General features: G+C 38.1%; 2 protein-coding genes across 2 annotated transcripts; both read right to left on the minus strand.

Annotated features, from left to right (window-relative positions):
* Positions 1–2,039: 2,039 nt before the first annotated feature.
* LOC139290857 (sialic acid-binding Ig-like lectin 14) lies at positions 2,040–6,355 on the minus strand. Its single transcript, XM_070912723.1, has 9 exons — positions 6,307–6,355; positions 5,699–6,061; positions 4,664–4,954; positions 3,359–3,610; positions 2,995–3,255; positions 2,781–2,871; positions 2,428–2,520; positions 2,229–2,301; positions 2,040–2,149 (listed from the first exon to the last, which is right to left on the minus strand). Exons 1-9 carry the CDS (start codon positions 6,353–6,355, stop codon positions 2,114–2,116), a joined length of 1,509 nt encoding a protein of 502 aa, XP_070768824.1. The 3' UTR covers positions 2,040–2,113.
* A 4,494-nt stretch (positions 6,356–10,849) lies between these two features.
* Positions 10,850–12,342, minus strand: LOC139290776 (myeloid cell surface antigen CD33-like). The gene is made up of 6 exons (XM_070912638.1): positions 12,288–12,342; positions 11,762–12,157; positions 11,364–11,660; positions 11,135–11,234; positions 11,022–11,057; positions 10,850–10,886 (listed from the first exon to the last, which is right to left on the minus strand). The coding sequence occupies exons 1-6, from the start codon at positions 12,331–12,333 to the stop codon at positions 10,850–10,852; spliced, it is 912 nt and encodes a 303-aa protein (XP_070768739.1). The 5' UTR covers positions 12,334–12,342.
* Positions 12,343–13,109: the final 767 nt, after the last annotated feature.

The following is a 13,109-nucleotide window of genomic DNA, read 5'->3' on the forward strand; positions in this document are numbered from 1 at the left end:
TGTCCACACTGTGAATTAAGAAATTCAATCAGTCAGGTAACGTTTCCTTGCACACTGTAAGAAGTAATGACTCTTTAATCAGTGTCACTTTCATGATTGAAGTTGTTGTTTACCACCTCATATCTAATGTGTTATTGTTATATCAGAGCATATTTACTACTTACTAAAAATATAAGCTAAAGAAGCGTCTTACCCCACTAGGTATCTACAGATTGTATAATTTACATAAATAATAGAAAAGTTTGTTTTTTAAATTGTTTATGATTTATACTAAAATAAAATACTTTTAAAAAGCCAAGGAATTTAAATATTAGGGCAATATGAGGTTTAACTTTCATGGGATTACAAACAAAACAAATTAACAGACAATATTTGAATTCCTTCACCATTTCTACTGTTCTATCTGTTAAATCTATAAATAAATCATGGGTTACTCTATATTAATCTAAATTAGAATTTAGCAAACAAACTGTAAGCAGTTTGCTGTTTGTGTCATTTAATAATTTTTACACAGCAATATACATCAGACTGCATACAAAATATAGGTGCCAAGGAGTGTCTTGCAAGCAAGCAAAATGGACATTTTAAAACAATGACAGCCCTTACTACTACTAGTACTACGTACTTACCTGACTAAAACTGACCTTTTTTTATTCTTTGACACAGACAGAGTTACATGTGGGTGGACATCATCCCCCATCTTACCTGACACATAAAGCCAATAGCAAAACAACAACTGGCTTTGACAACTTGATTGAAAGAAAAGCTTGAATTATCTGAGCACATGAAATAACAGACATTTCTGAGAGATTTGGTTTGGCATGGGGTTGGATATTTCGTTTGTCCATAATGATTTTCTTATTCTGATTCTATAATGCTCAAAGGCAACGGTGTAGGCCAGGTTAGGGACACCTAGCATGATCTCTCTGGTGGAGCAATATGCTGCTCATTATGTCATTTTTATTTAATCTAGTTAAATGATCAAGAATGTGCTGGCTGTGGATCTTTACTTTGTTGCTTTATGTTTTTTTTCCTGATTACATACAATAGCCATCTGTAGTTAAATGCTTCTTTTTACACTCAGTTTATTAGGGACACCTGGCTGAAACTACACAGTCCTACAATAAATCCTACCTTCATGAAGGTTAGAGTGTCTTTGTCTAAACTACACAGACAGCTTTGTTGCTTTTAAGCCTCAAGATCTCACCTCAAGGTGGTTTGAAGCCTGGGGTTTGTGCTGAGGACAGTTTCTATTTGAAATGTGTGATGCGATCACTTCAGCACTCTTATCTCTCACACGGTGACCAGCTTCCCCTTTGCCTTCCTGTCAATGTACCATTAATTCACTTTAAAGCCACGCAAGGGTTTTTTCCACATTGCACACACAGAGAACGCAGAATATTTCCAATTTCATTGCTTTAGTTGATAAATGAGTGAATACAATCTATGAGGGTGCATGAACTGTAAGTGCTGCTGTCATGTGTTTATACATACAAATACATTTACAGTAAATACATTTAATATGGTATTAAAATTATTCTTCCCCGATTGTTTTTACATTATTTTATTACAATTGTTTTGTTAAGTGCATGAACTGTATATGTTCAATGCATCTGTGCTGCGCTGCTGTGAAGGGACCATGCTGCTTTCATAGCTTTATTTGTTATTCAGGAGGAAATAGGCATTTCAAAACTTCAACAACTATTTATTGTCACTCTGAAAATGCAATCATGCCTGCAAAAGAGGAAATTCAAAAGGCACACTTCAGTGTAACATGAGCGGTATGTGTTGTTATCGGATGACTTATACTTTATAAAAAGAGTTGTCAAATGTATTTGCAAGTAAAATATTGCAGTACTTTAATGGTCAATTTTCACAACACATAGAATACTGTCGATCAGACAAGTCAGGGACAATAACTGCAAAGTTATTTTCAGACTTTTTTCAAAAAAGATATATGTGAATTACAGGACAGAAATACAATGCTTATGTAATATATACAGAAAATAGCATATCAATACTTTTTATAACTTTTTTGACCCACATCAGTTAGACAACACAAAGCAGGACTGCAGCTGTTCTTCCACTGAATTCAACTGTGTTCTCGTTCATGTTACACATTGGCGTATATTGCATCGTCCCAGTCAGTCTGTATGGGAAACAAGATGAACTCATTCTGTTCTTTCATGCATGGAAATAACGAGTGAATAAGGAAAACTTGAACATACCTCCATGTTGCCATATACATGTTCATTAGCATAAACCTCAGGGCAATGCACATCATCATAGTTCTTCTCTTTTCTGAGGACAGAATGCAGAAAACAAACATGTTTTTTTTTATACACAAAACTATGCAAGATGAGCTTCCTTGTGTCATTTTACATCATAAAAAAACTTGTTGTTCAAACTGAAGTGGATAATTAAAACCTTTTTGTTGCAGCACACTTTGGGAGCTCCACATCTTTGTTTGCCGTCATGGTGCTCATGTGAGATCTTGGTGCATCTCCAGAGTTCCTCCTACTGGCGGAATAATGGTTTTTATTTAGCAATGAAAAAATCAAAAAACTATTGACACTTTTCACAACCACAACACAGGCTATCATACCCACTCTATTTTCACAAATACCTCTACATACATGACTTAAATTTAAATATTTCTTTACATTACACATTTTTGAGATGTCTTCTAGCACTCAGATTTGAAAGCTATAGTTCAAAAATGTAACATAACATTTTTACTTGCTTTCAATAACAGGAAACATTTTCGAATACAAACTTACCATTTTTTAACAACTCCCACTGCTATTAAAAGTATCACCAAAATCACGCCTGCTCCAGTGGCAACGGCAATAAAAAGACTCTGCATCTTACCTGTGCAAACAGAAACCATGTGGTGTCATTTTTCTCTTTCTCAATACACAATTCAGGCTAACAGTCTTCAGGCATATTAGACAGACATGTCGTGCATTCTGGAAATTAAAAAAACGTCCTCACTGTTAACAGGTACAGAGAGTGTGAGCTTGGCATCGCCCTGTGTGTTGTTTGCCAGACAGAGGACAAACTCAGACGACCACAACTCTGCCTGCAGAGTCCCGATGGTAACAGAGCCATGTTTCTCTACCTTGGTGCTTGGCAGGACTCTGTCAGAAAGCACAAAATGGACAACGCTGGGAGGCTTGGACTCCACAATGCACACACACTTTACCATGTCTGCCTCTGAGGAGCAGGATGACATGGTCTTGATCTCAGGGGCATCTGTAAGGATAAGAAATGTAGTTATGAGTTAGATATACTTTTATTATATATATTTAAATAAATCCCATCTCTTATCATTACATTGCTTTGATTGTTTACTTACATAACACATTGATCTTCACAGAACCTGAGTTGCCTCGTCCTAATGTGTTGTTGGCAGTACAGTACAGGGCTCCTGTGTGTCTGGAGACATTTGGCAGCATATAGACCTTTCCCTGATACAGCTGAGCACCAGTGTCATTATGCCACGCATAGCTGCTGGCAGGAGGGTGAGCATCACTGGAGCATTGCAGCCTCACAGCTTCTCCTTCCTTTACATCAGACTTGTACTCAACCTTCACATTCTTTGGGGCGTCTGCATGGACACATAGAATTAACTGTTCATGATACCACGGTGGTCTTTTCAGACATATGTTACAAAGCAACGTCAAAGCCGAGCTGTGTGAGGCACACACAGTGGTGATGTGTAGCAGGTGTAATGTTTGCCATGTTCACCTTCATCTTAGTTTGGAGTGTTAGCATGCTAACAGTTTAGTTTAGCTAATTAGTACTAAACACAAACAACAACCAACCATTCGTTTTGCAGGTATCTGGTCATAAACCATAAAGTGTTGGATGATTAAACATTTAGACCTGCGCTAAAACAAAAGTCAGGGTGTCACCAAAGTTATTTCAATTCATCCTGAGGGGGACATGAATGTCTGCAATCAATCCAATTGTCGTCGAGACATTTGACTGTTAGAGGGCTAGAGGAAAAGTCAGTAGGATTCATCCTCTGTGGAGCATGAATGTCTGTACAAAATGTCACAGCAATCCATCCAGTAGTTGTGAGATATAAGGACCAAAGTGGTGAACCGACAGACCGACAGCCTGACATTGCAGAGCCATGCTGCAAGCGTGGCTAAAAACAGGAAAGAGCCAAAATAACTTAAGTCTAAAGCCGCTAAGTAGGCTTTTAGGTACGCTTAGAAGACACACAAAAGCAGACATAATTTGCTGTCCTTCATGCAGCCAGCTCATAAATCCTCTCATAGTGACCTGATTTAAGTAGCTACTGTATTTGAATGTATGTGTTTTGTTAAAACAGCTTCCACATTGAGAAATAAAACCCTAAATCCAATATCTACCACATCATCACCCTTTCCTTTCTGCTTTTTGGTGTTAGCGTGATTTGGTTTTAAATTCCATCTTTATTCTCTCTGTTGCTGCTTCCTTGCCGCAATAATATAATAAATAATTCTTTGAAAATTCTCATATTTATTCAAATGCTTTTCATCATCTTTTTCGTAACTGGGAAGCACTTTACAACCCTGGTTTAGAACAGTGCTATATATTAGTAAGTATGACTTGCTACTACAGTGTATTGCAGTGTGAAGCATTTATTACTACCACTGCCATGCATGCTTACATTTTACTTTGAGGACCTCGTATGTATTCTGCTGCTGCCCTCCCTGGTATCTTACAGTGCATTGTAAAGACTTGCTGTGATCAGTGCTGGTAGCTTTAAAGGTCAGAGTTGATGTTGCTTTCCACTGGCCATCGTCAAGCTGCTGTGGTTGGAAATGTTCCACTCCAGGGTGACTCCAGGTGAAGGCCGGAGGAGAGGCGGGGCAGGAGTGAGACACAGAGCAGGATGCAGACACAGTTTGACCCTCCTCCACCCCCCCATTCACAGAGAAACTGATGGGATTTAGTTCACCTGTAACGGCAAGAAAGGTCACGATAAGCAATAGCAAAGATCATAAGGCTACAGTATTGCAAGAACAGGAACTGACTTGAAAAATATGTGGGGTATAGAAAGAAACATATTTCCTGTTTTATTCATGTGCTGTTGTGATGTTGATATGTTATGTTTGACAACCTTGTAGTGACATCACAAATTCAAAGGTTTTTAAGTGTTCTCTTCTTATCATAAGATCTTCTGTCTGAAGAAATGAAACCGTCATGATAAAAGTCATTTAAAGCGAGAGGAGGGCAACAAGTTACAATAGCACAAATAAGGAACTGGGACTTGGGTAGTTGTTGACAGTTGACCTCTGTTACCACCTCAGCTGTATTGTCAGAGGACTTCGTTTGAGGTTATAGTTGCAAATTCAACTTTCAAAGATAAAACAACCATAGAGGTTAGAACTGCTGTATAGTTAAAAAGTGTCTTTATCATTTAGTATTTCTTTGGTTTGTAAAAATGTAATATCACATCTGAAGTAGAAAATGTAAGTCAATAACATGTGGAAAGCAACCAATATACTGATTTTCCTGACTCCATGTTCACTGATTACTGATCAGCACAAATGACTGGCGTCAGGACTGACTTATTGACATTCTGCATTTCTGAATAATGTTCAGCGGGCAAAAAGGAAAACAACACTGGGATTAAAATGAGACTTCTGGGAAAATGCAGGCATCAGCTGAACTGTTGGTGAAAGTTGTTAATATTACTTACTAATCATTGTAATGGAGACTGTATTCGCATTGTAGGAATACTTGTTAAAGCCTGCCATTTCAATCCTGAAATGAAAAGGCCCTTGGTCACTTTGTTGAAGGGGATCAATCTTCAGTGAACAGTTCTTCGCTCTGACGTCTCCCACCAGCTTTGCCCGATTCCGATACAGCTGCATCACTTTAGACTCATCTGGGTGATAGACGAGCTGATTTGTTGCCTTGGTCCACATCCCAGTGAATCCAGTGACCTTATTCCCTGGATCTGGGTAGTCAAATGAGCAGGGGATCACCACACAGGATCCAGGGAGACCTTTAACTGAGGATGGCAACTTAATTGTCCAAGGCGAGGCTTCAGTTTGAATAACTGTAATAAAACGCAGAGGAAAATGTGATGAAAAGAAACGGAAAGAAAAGAAAGCAGAGGCGCATCGAAAAACACATGGAGATATGAGTCATCTTGCACAAATAGAAATGCAAAAATAAAATTCATGGCCTGAACAAAAGAGATGATAACACAACAACAAAAAGACAAAAAGCTGATTGTTTAATTTTGCTTCTTGTGCGCAGTAGAAGATCATAGCTGAATATATAGTGTAGAGAATATTTTACCTTTGAAGGAAAGGCACACAAAAACCAGAGGCCATTTTAAAGAATCCATCTCGTCCTCTCGGGGTCAGACCTGGAAATAAAGTGACACACGCTTGTGCGGTGCCACTGTCATTTCCCTCTGGTGAGAGATGACTTGTCTAGTTTCCATTCCACTTTTGATGCACCACAAATCCACTGTGTTACACACAAAATTAGACTTTTGTCTCATCGGAGAAGTCTATTGTATTAATCATTATATCTTATTCCTGTTAAACATGTCTCGTGCTGTGAACTACTCTCACCTAAACTGTATATCTTTTAGGTTTCGCTGTCGCAAACTAAAACACAAAAATCTAATGTAATAATTTGATTTTATAATTAGCTCTTATAATCTTCTTATTTTGCTTTTAATTTGATCTCATTTCTGAATGTGAGATCACCACCCTGGGCTTTATCACAATGTGTACCATCCTGCTTCTCTCACTTCCTCCGTCGGATATTCAGGGATTTGATTCATTTTAGTAAGCATTACTTCTCCAATTTTATTTTTGTAAGGCATGAATTTCATGAAACCTGGACTCCTCATCGCCACCGACCAACAAAACCCCCCAAACACATTTATTTAAATGGAGAAGTAAACATCTCACTCATGGCCCATTTTGATTGAGGCTGTAAAATAGCTGGATTATGCACTTCAGTAAGGACAATAAAAGTGGGACTATCACTTTAAAGTTCTGTATTGATGATAGAATATTTTGGTGTAATTTCCTAACATATTATAGTTGATTATTTCCAAAGGCTGTGTGTGAATGTGTTTGTTCTTTCAGTGGAACAAAGACAGTAAAACAGTAAAAATGAATCAAGAGGTGAAAAACAGAATCAGCTGGAAGGTTGAATGCATTTGTCCATACCTTGACAGCAATGTGCTAAGATATAAAACAAACACATCACACAAGATGTATTTTATACAAAGATAAAACATTTTCCTGAACAGCAAGTGCTCACTGAAACCGATGACATTACTCATTGAAAAGTCCATAGAAGTTGCATATAATCCCTCTTTAATATTTACTTTGGTCAATAGTTAATGCAAATACAGTTATCAGATAGAAAATTTTTAGATATTAAATTATTTTTCTACCAGGGAAGTGACATTTACTCTACCTGACCTGAGTGGGTTACAGATGCAGAGATGTGAAAACAGGACTTCCTTCACGCTCAGTTGATGTCTATAGCTGATGAAGTCACGTAATGAGGTATGTCGAGGGATTTCTACTCGTGTTGTTAATATCTGAATATTATTTCTCAAATTTAATGTATAAAAGATGTTTTTATATCTGTCTGACTACATCACAACCAATGCAAAAAAGTAGGACTTTCACTTTTGCTTGCATCGCACAAAAAAATGTATTATTGACACAGGACCCTCACTTCCTGTTCATAAGTTCACACCTACAGTCTTGTGGGGAGAGAGAAGACTGTCTTAGCAGATAACTTCTACAAAAGACGTCTCATGTTGTAGTATCACAGGGGCTATTTGCAGTTAACCCTTCAAACATCACAACTGACACGATCCTCTTGCTGAGCTGTCGTGTAGATTTAATTGTCCTCAGTGAATTCAGTCATTCATGGACCCTGATCTCCAACAAAAGCAGGGTTCAGCACTTCATTCCTGTTTGGATAAAACCCGCCGTTCTGTTGGGCAGCTAGGTCAACGTAGTGGACACTGCGAGTGAGGTGGACCTTTTTCATAGAACAAAGCTGTTTTCCTTTGACTCTCCAGAGATCCTCTTCGTGTTGGGTCAAGAAGTCCTCCAGCTTGACTGTGTCCTCCTTCTGGCGCCCCCAGGACAGTTTCCTGGGAGTGGGAGTGATGAAGCCGGTAGATGCTGAGTTCCCCATGACAGGAAATGTGCTTGAATTGGAAGTTCGGGATATGCGATGAGTAAATCTGTGAATAAAAACCCCCCAAACAGAAAATTCACCAAATGAATGTCTGTTAGAAATCTTACTTAAACTGTAAAATCCACACAAATCATTTTTTTTACCTGGTCACTGAAACAGGTCTCAGTGCTGTCCCTCCTCGCTGCTGGTTTATCTGCTGAAGTTCCAACGTTGAATGAGAGGTGGTCAGGCCCCTCCATTTTAAAGGCAGTCCCACAGGCCAGATTGAAGGCCTGACCTCGTCTGTCATCAAAGGAACACTTAACTGTATCTCTCTGGATGAGATTAAACACAGCCAAAACAATACAAGTTAATCACCACTGATTAATGGATCAGTTTCTAGTTAATCAATTGCTGGGAAATTCCTTCAATCACAAACACACAATCAAAGAATGTATACATTTCATCATGTTAAAAGTTGTAGTTGTATGTATGTTTATTGTAAACTTAGGTCTTTATCATCAGCGTTTCAGTTTGATTTCTTTTGTTTCAGGTTTCATCTCTGTGCTGTTGCTGTACTAAGTATAATATAAAGTATGAGTATAAAGTCTATTGAGATTAAGTAATTATGAGTCTACTAAAAGCCTGTAGGAAAGAGTTAGAGTCGTTCTTTCGGTCGGTATTTGAAACAATGATTAAATTAGGGACTGAATGGAAATCACTGGCCATAGAATTTGCAAGATGCTGTACTTTAATTTAAACCTTAATGAACAAATACTTTTTCTCATAGCACCCAAATCGAACAACAAAAGTGAACTTGCAATCTCAGCCAACATTTCAGCCTTTTTTATTTTTGAACCAAGAGCTGAACTGTCACTTTATATGAAACATTTAACTTTTTTGGACACATGAAACTACTATACTACTGTAGTTCTGCTTTCTGTTAAGATACAAAACAAACTGAAGGTAGGAGCTACTTTAGGCGAGTGAAAAATAACGCCCTCTCGATATAAAGTTCAAAAGTGACATATTGATCTATTAGCTTAATTGATTCTGATGAGGAGAAGAAACCCAAAACAGCTTTCTGTGTCTGAAAATCCATAAAATCAATCAATTTGCATCATTGTAATCAGGTTGGCTGTATCAGATGATACTGATAAGTGATCGATATGGAAATTGAATCCAGATTAGCCCCAGCTAAAGCTAGTTGAATAAAACTACTAAGTGCCAGTATACAGAATGAAGAAGGTTTTACTCCTCACTGTGGAGGACAAAGACATTACCAATCAAGCAATGATGAAGCGATCCCAACAGGCTGAACTCAAATCAAAATTTAATGTGCATAGAAAAATGTTTACATTACTGATACATCAACAGGAAGCGGTGGGTGTTTGTAAATTTAAATTGGACATTTTTGGTATTTACATATTTCTCTTCAAATTGGGATTAAAACACTTGTAAAAGTTGAGTTAACATCATTGGCAGAAATCACACATTCACACTGTGTCACTGCTGACACAAACAAACACAAACACGGTGTCTCTAATATCCCAAGACCACTGAATGGTGATTAAAGAATATGAGTTTCACAAGTAAATAGTGTATTTTCTCCTCATAAACTAAACTTGTGTGTTGGCAAAACAAACCAAAGTGAATACGAAGGAATGATAATCAGCCACTTCTACACTGACTTCCAAATCAGTTTACAGAACAAAATGTTACTTTCAGGGACCCAGGCTGCTAAAACATTCAAGCTTTGTTAGCATATATAAAATCTTGTTTTTTTTAAGTTGCTCTCGAGGTAATGTCATTTCTCTGAAGCTAATATGTGAATGAAATGAAAGCAAGCTTGTGAAACAAAAAGATTCAACCCTCCAGTAAATGATTTGTCTCTTGACTTCATTTCATTAAAAAAAAACAGTATTATTATAGCAAAACTTTAAAGGCAGCACTGTGGCAGACAGCAAAAGACAGCAGACTTCCTCTGATTTCCTTTGGTTATCTGAAAGAACAGGAAAATACACATTTGATCCAATTCGATGTTTTATGTTTCACTTTTAAAGCTGTAAAGACTCTCATGGGGTAATAGTGATTCTCTGTGTCTGCTGCAACTGTGTGTGAACAAGCTTATTTTTGATTTCTTCTGGCCCCTTGTGGCCAAAATGTATTAATGCATTTTCCAGTTAACTTCAGTTTGACAAAAAACCTGCGTGGGCTCATGTTTCAGTGACGTGCTTCTGTTCACTTCTCACCTTCAGACTCTGCTCCTGATAGAAAAAGGAGAACAGAAAATAAGATGTCAAATGCCATTTTGTATGTAAAATATAAGCATAGATCTTATCAAAAACAGCAACAAAAATAAACATGTCACTTCTGCAGAAATATGTGAAATGACACCCATGTGTGACCATTGATGCATTGATGTGTGAACGTTTACAGATATCTGGACAATACAGGACTTGTCACTAAATTATAATATCTATAAATATAGAAACCCTTAAAATGCCTCTTGCCTTAAATCAGAATGGCCAACAGCTGTCTATTTTGCTCTATGAGAACGTAATCCTTGACAACCTGTAACCCTCTACTCTTTTGGGGACAAAATGTATATCTGTAGTGTATATGTGTGTATATCTGTAGTATCTCATGCTCCTCAACTCCTAATGATCACAAGTTTTTCTCACCTGCGAGACAGTCTGGAGAGCCTGTTCCACACACTAAATGTGAACCATAAATAAAAATTATGTAAAAGAAAATACACAAATCACATTCTCATAAGACTGAAAGAATTGAAAATTCATATCAGCGTAGCACTCCAAAGTGAATCTGATCTAAGATATTTTTTTACTTGCCTGCCTTCTTGACTTTGGAGCTGTGCGATGCGTTTCCTGAAGCCGAAAGAAAAAAAATGTGTTATTAACTTCATCATTTTGTTCTCAGTAATGTACGTCTGTGTTGAACTCACTTGTATTTTTTCACCATGAAAATGCAGAAGACTGCAAAGATCACAGCGGTGCCAATCCCCACCACTGAGGGAATGATAATGTGGTTGTAGTTTTCTGTACCTGCAAACAGACAGATTTTAAATATGAGCCATTCTCCCTTTATATTGTACAAATGGGAAGGAGACAACATCCAATATATAAACTTCAAAATAAAGCACATCCTCAAAGTTCAGAGTGCAAAGATCTCACGTTTTACATAGAGTGTCAGTGTTGCAGCGGACGTCCTCTGCCCATTAAACTGTGATGTGCAGGTGACCTCACTGTGGTCGTCCTTCTCCTCAGGAGTGAACGTCAGGATGGACTGAGCCTCCCATTTGCCAAGATAAATTTCTCTGTGGACCTCAATGATCCCGTCAGCGGTGCCCCTACTCCATGTGAGTTTAGGCACATGAGTGGGGCAGGTATGTGTGACTGAACAGGTGACAGTGTAGGGATGATCTTGAATGGCTGTCTTTGGGTGAGTCAGTGTAGGTTTCGGAGGATCAGCTGTAAATGAAAAAAGGCAGAAATAAAGGAAGAGGCAAATCGTTGTAACATAGAAAATCGGTATATATTTTTTTTGTGATCTTGAAAAGTTAGTGACATACGGAGCATTTTCAAGTCGACACAATCTTCGACAAAGGAGAACTTGTCAGTGGTGGGTGTATCCGTCTCTGTTCGCGCTAGTTCAACCCGGAAACAGAAAGGGCCATTGTCATGATCTTTAATTTCAATGATTTCTAAGGTGCAGTTGTTCTGACCCAGATGTCCCAGCAACCGTGTGCGGTCCTTAAAGTTATCCAAGATTTTCGATCTATCCTCGTGATAGATGCGTTGTTCCCGATCTTTTGAAAGATGCCAGATCCCTCTGAGTCTGGAGGAGGGCAGGTTTTCTTTAGGATGTGTGAATGTACAGGGTACCACAACACAGGATGTAACCAGGGCCTCAAGGTTTTTTACAACATTGGCCCTCCATTCTCCACTGAACACAGGCCTGCTAATAGCTGAAAGGGAAACATGGAAGTGACAAAGAAAGAAATCACTTTTAGGAAATCTCTTGAATTGACTGTTCCATTGCCTAGGGTGTGCGTGGGAATAAGATTGGGAAAAAAACGAGTGACTTATTTATATTACCTGCCAAAAGCAGACAGATTATCATCATCTTCCTCTCTTTGTCCATACTTCTCTGAGGTTTTGTTGGTGCAATACACTGTGGTGTTTAAATGAAAAGAAATCAAATTAAGTGGGAAAAAAATTACAATCAAGAGCACATGCAAAATTACAATATAATTGCATATTACATTTACAAAAGTACAAAGTAAAACTATTTGAATGTGTATTCATATATTTTTTTTCACAATATGTTTATTGTCATTTTTCTTTAGAACAACAACCAAGAACACATACAACATGTACACCATACACACACACGTACACACACATACCTACACCCTCAACTTACACCAATATTGGATTATGTACAAGTAAAACAAATAAATAAAATATGAGAATTTTTACAGTTTCCTTTTGGAGAAAGTCCACATTACCATCCCTCATGATAGCCACGTATGGCTCCCAGAGCTGAACAAAGTCTTTCCATTTGCCCTTAGCAATATATGTTAGTCTCTCCAGTCAAACACTGCCCGAAAGTTCTTTTATCCAAATTTTTTAATGATGGAGCGTCCATACTTTTCCAACATAGTGCAATAACCCTCCTAGCCTGAAGAAGTCCAAAGTCCAGAAGCTTGGTCTGTTTTGAAGTCTGTTTGAAGTCCTTCGGCAGCTGACTTCCCCGGTGGAGTCTTAAGCTCATTGTAACTGTGAAGCGACTTGCAGCACATCATTTAGGATCCACAGCGGAGGTTACTGTTGGATGCTTTTGTAGAACTTTTCAGCTTCTTGTGGCATTGCGAAAAGATGTATCTTCCCGATGTGTAGCACTCTGAGTTTGCAGGG

The sequence above is a fragment of the Enoplosus armatus genome, chromosome 9 (assembly GCF_043641665.1).
Source record: "Enoplosus armatus isolate fEnoArm2 chromosome 9, fEnoArm2.hap1, whole genome shotgun sequence".
NCBI classification, from domain to species: Eukaryota; Metazoa; Chordata; class Actinopteri; order Centrarchiformes; family Enoplosidae; genus Enoplosus; species Enoplosus armatus.

Bases quoted from the DNA above. Each gene is read 5' to 3' on its own strand.
- LOC139290857 (XM_070912723.1), bottom strand. From the start codon at position 6,355: ATGGATTCTTTAAAATGGCCTCTGGTTTTTGTGTGCCTTTCCTTCAAA. The intron at 3,611-4,663 runs GTAAGCATGCAT...GTGTCCATGCAG, and splicing joins CGAGGTCCTCAAAGTAAAAT to ACGCCCCAAAGAATGTGAAG. The intron at 2,521-2,780 runs GTAAGTTTGTAT...TTATTCCGCCAG, and splicing joins GTGGGAGTTGTTAAAAAATG to TAGGAGGAACTCTGGAGATG.
- LOC139290776 (XM_070912638.1), bottom strand. From the start codon at position 12,333: ATGGACAAAGAGAGGAAGATGATGATAATCTGTCTGCTTTTGGCAG. The intron at 11,058-11,134 runs GTGAGTTCAACA...TTTCGGCTTCAG, and splicing joins TTCATGGTGAAAAAATACAA to GAAACGCATCGCACAGCTCC. The intron at 10,887-11,021 runs GCAAGTAAAAAA...GTTCACATTTAG, and splicing joins CTCCAAAGTCAAGAAGGCAG to TGTGTGGAACAGGCTCTCCA.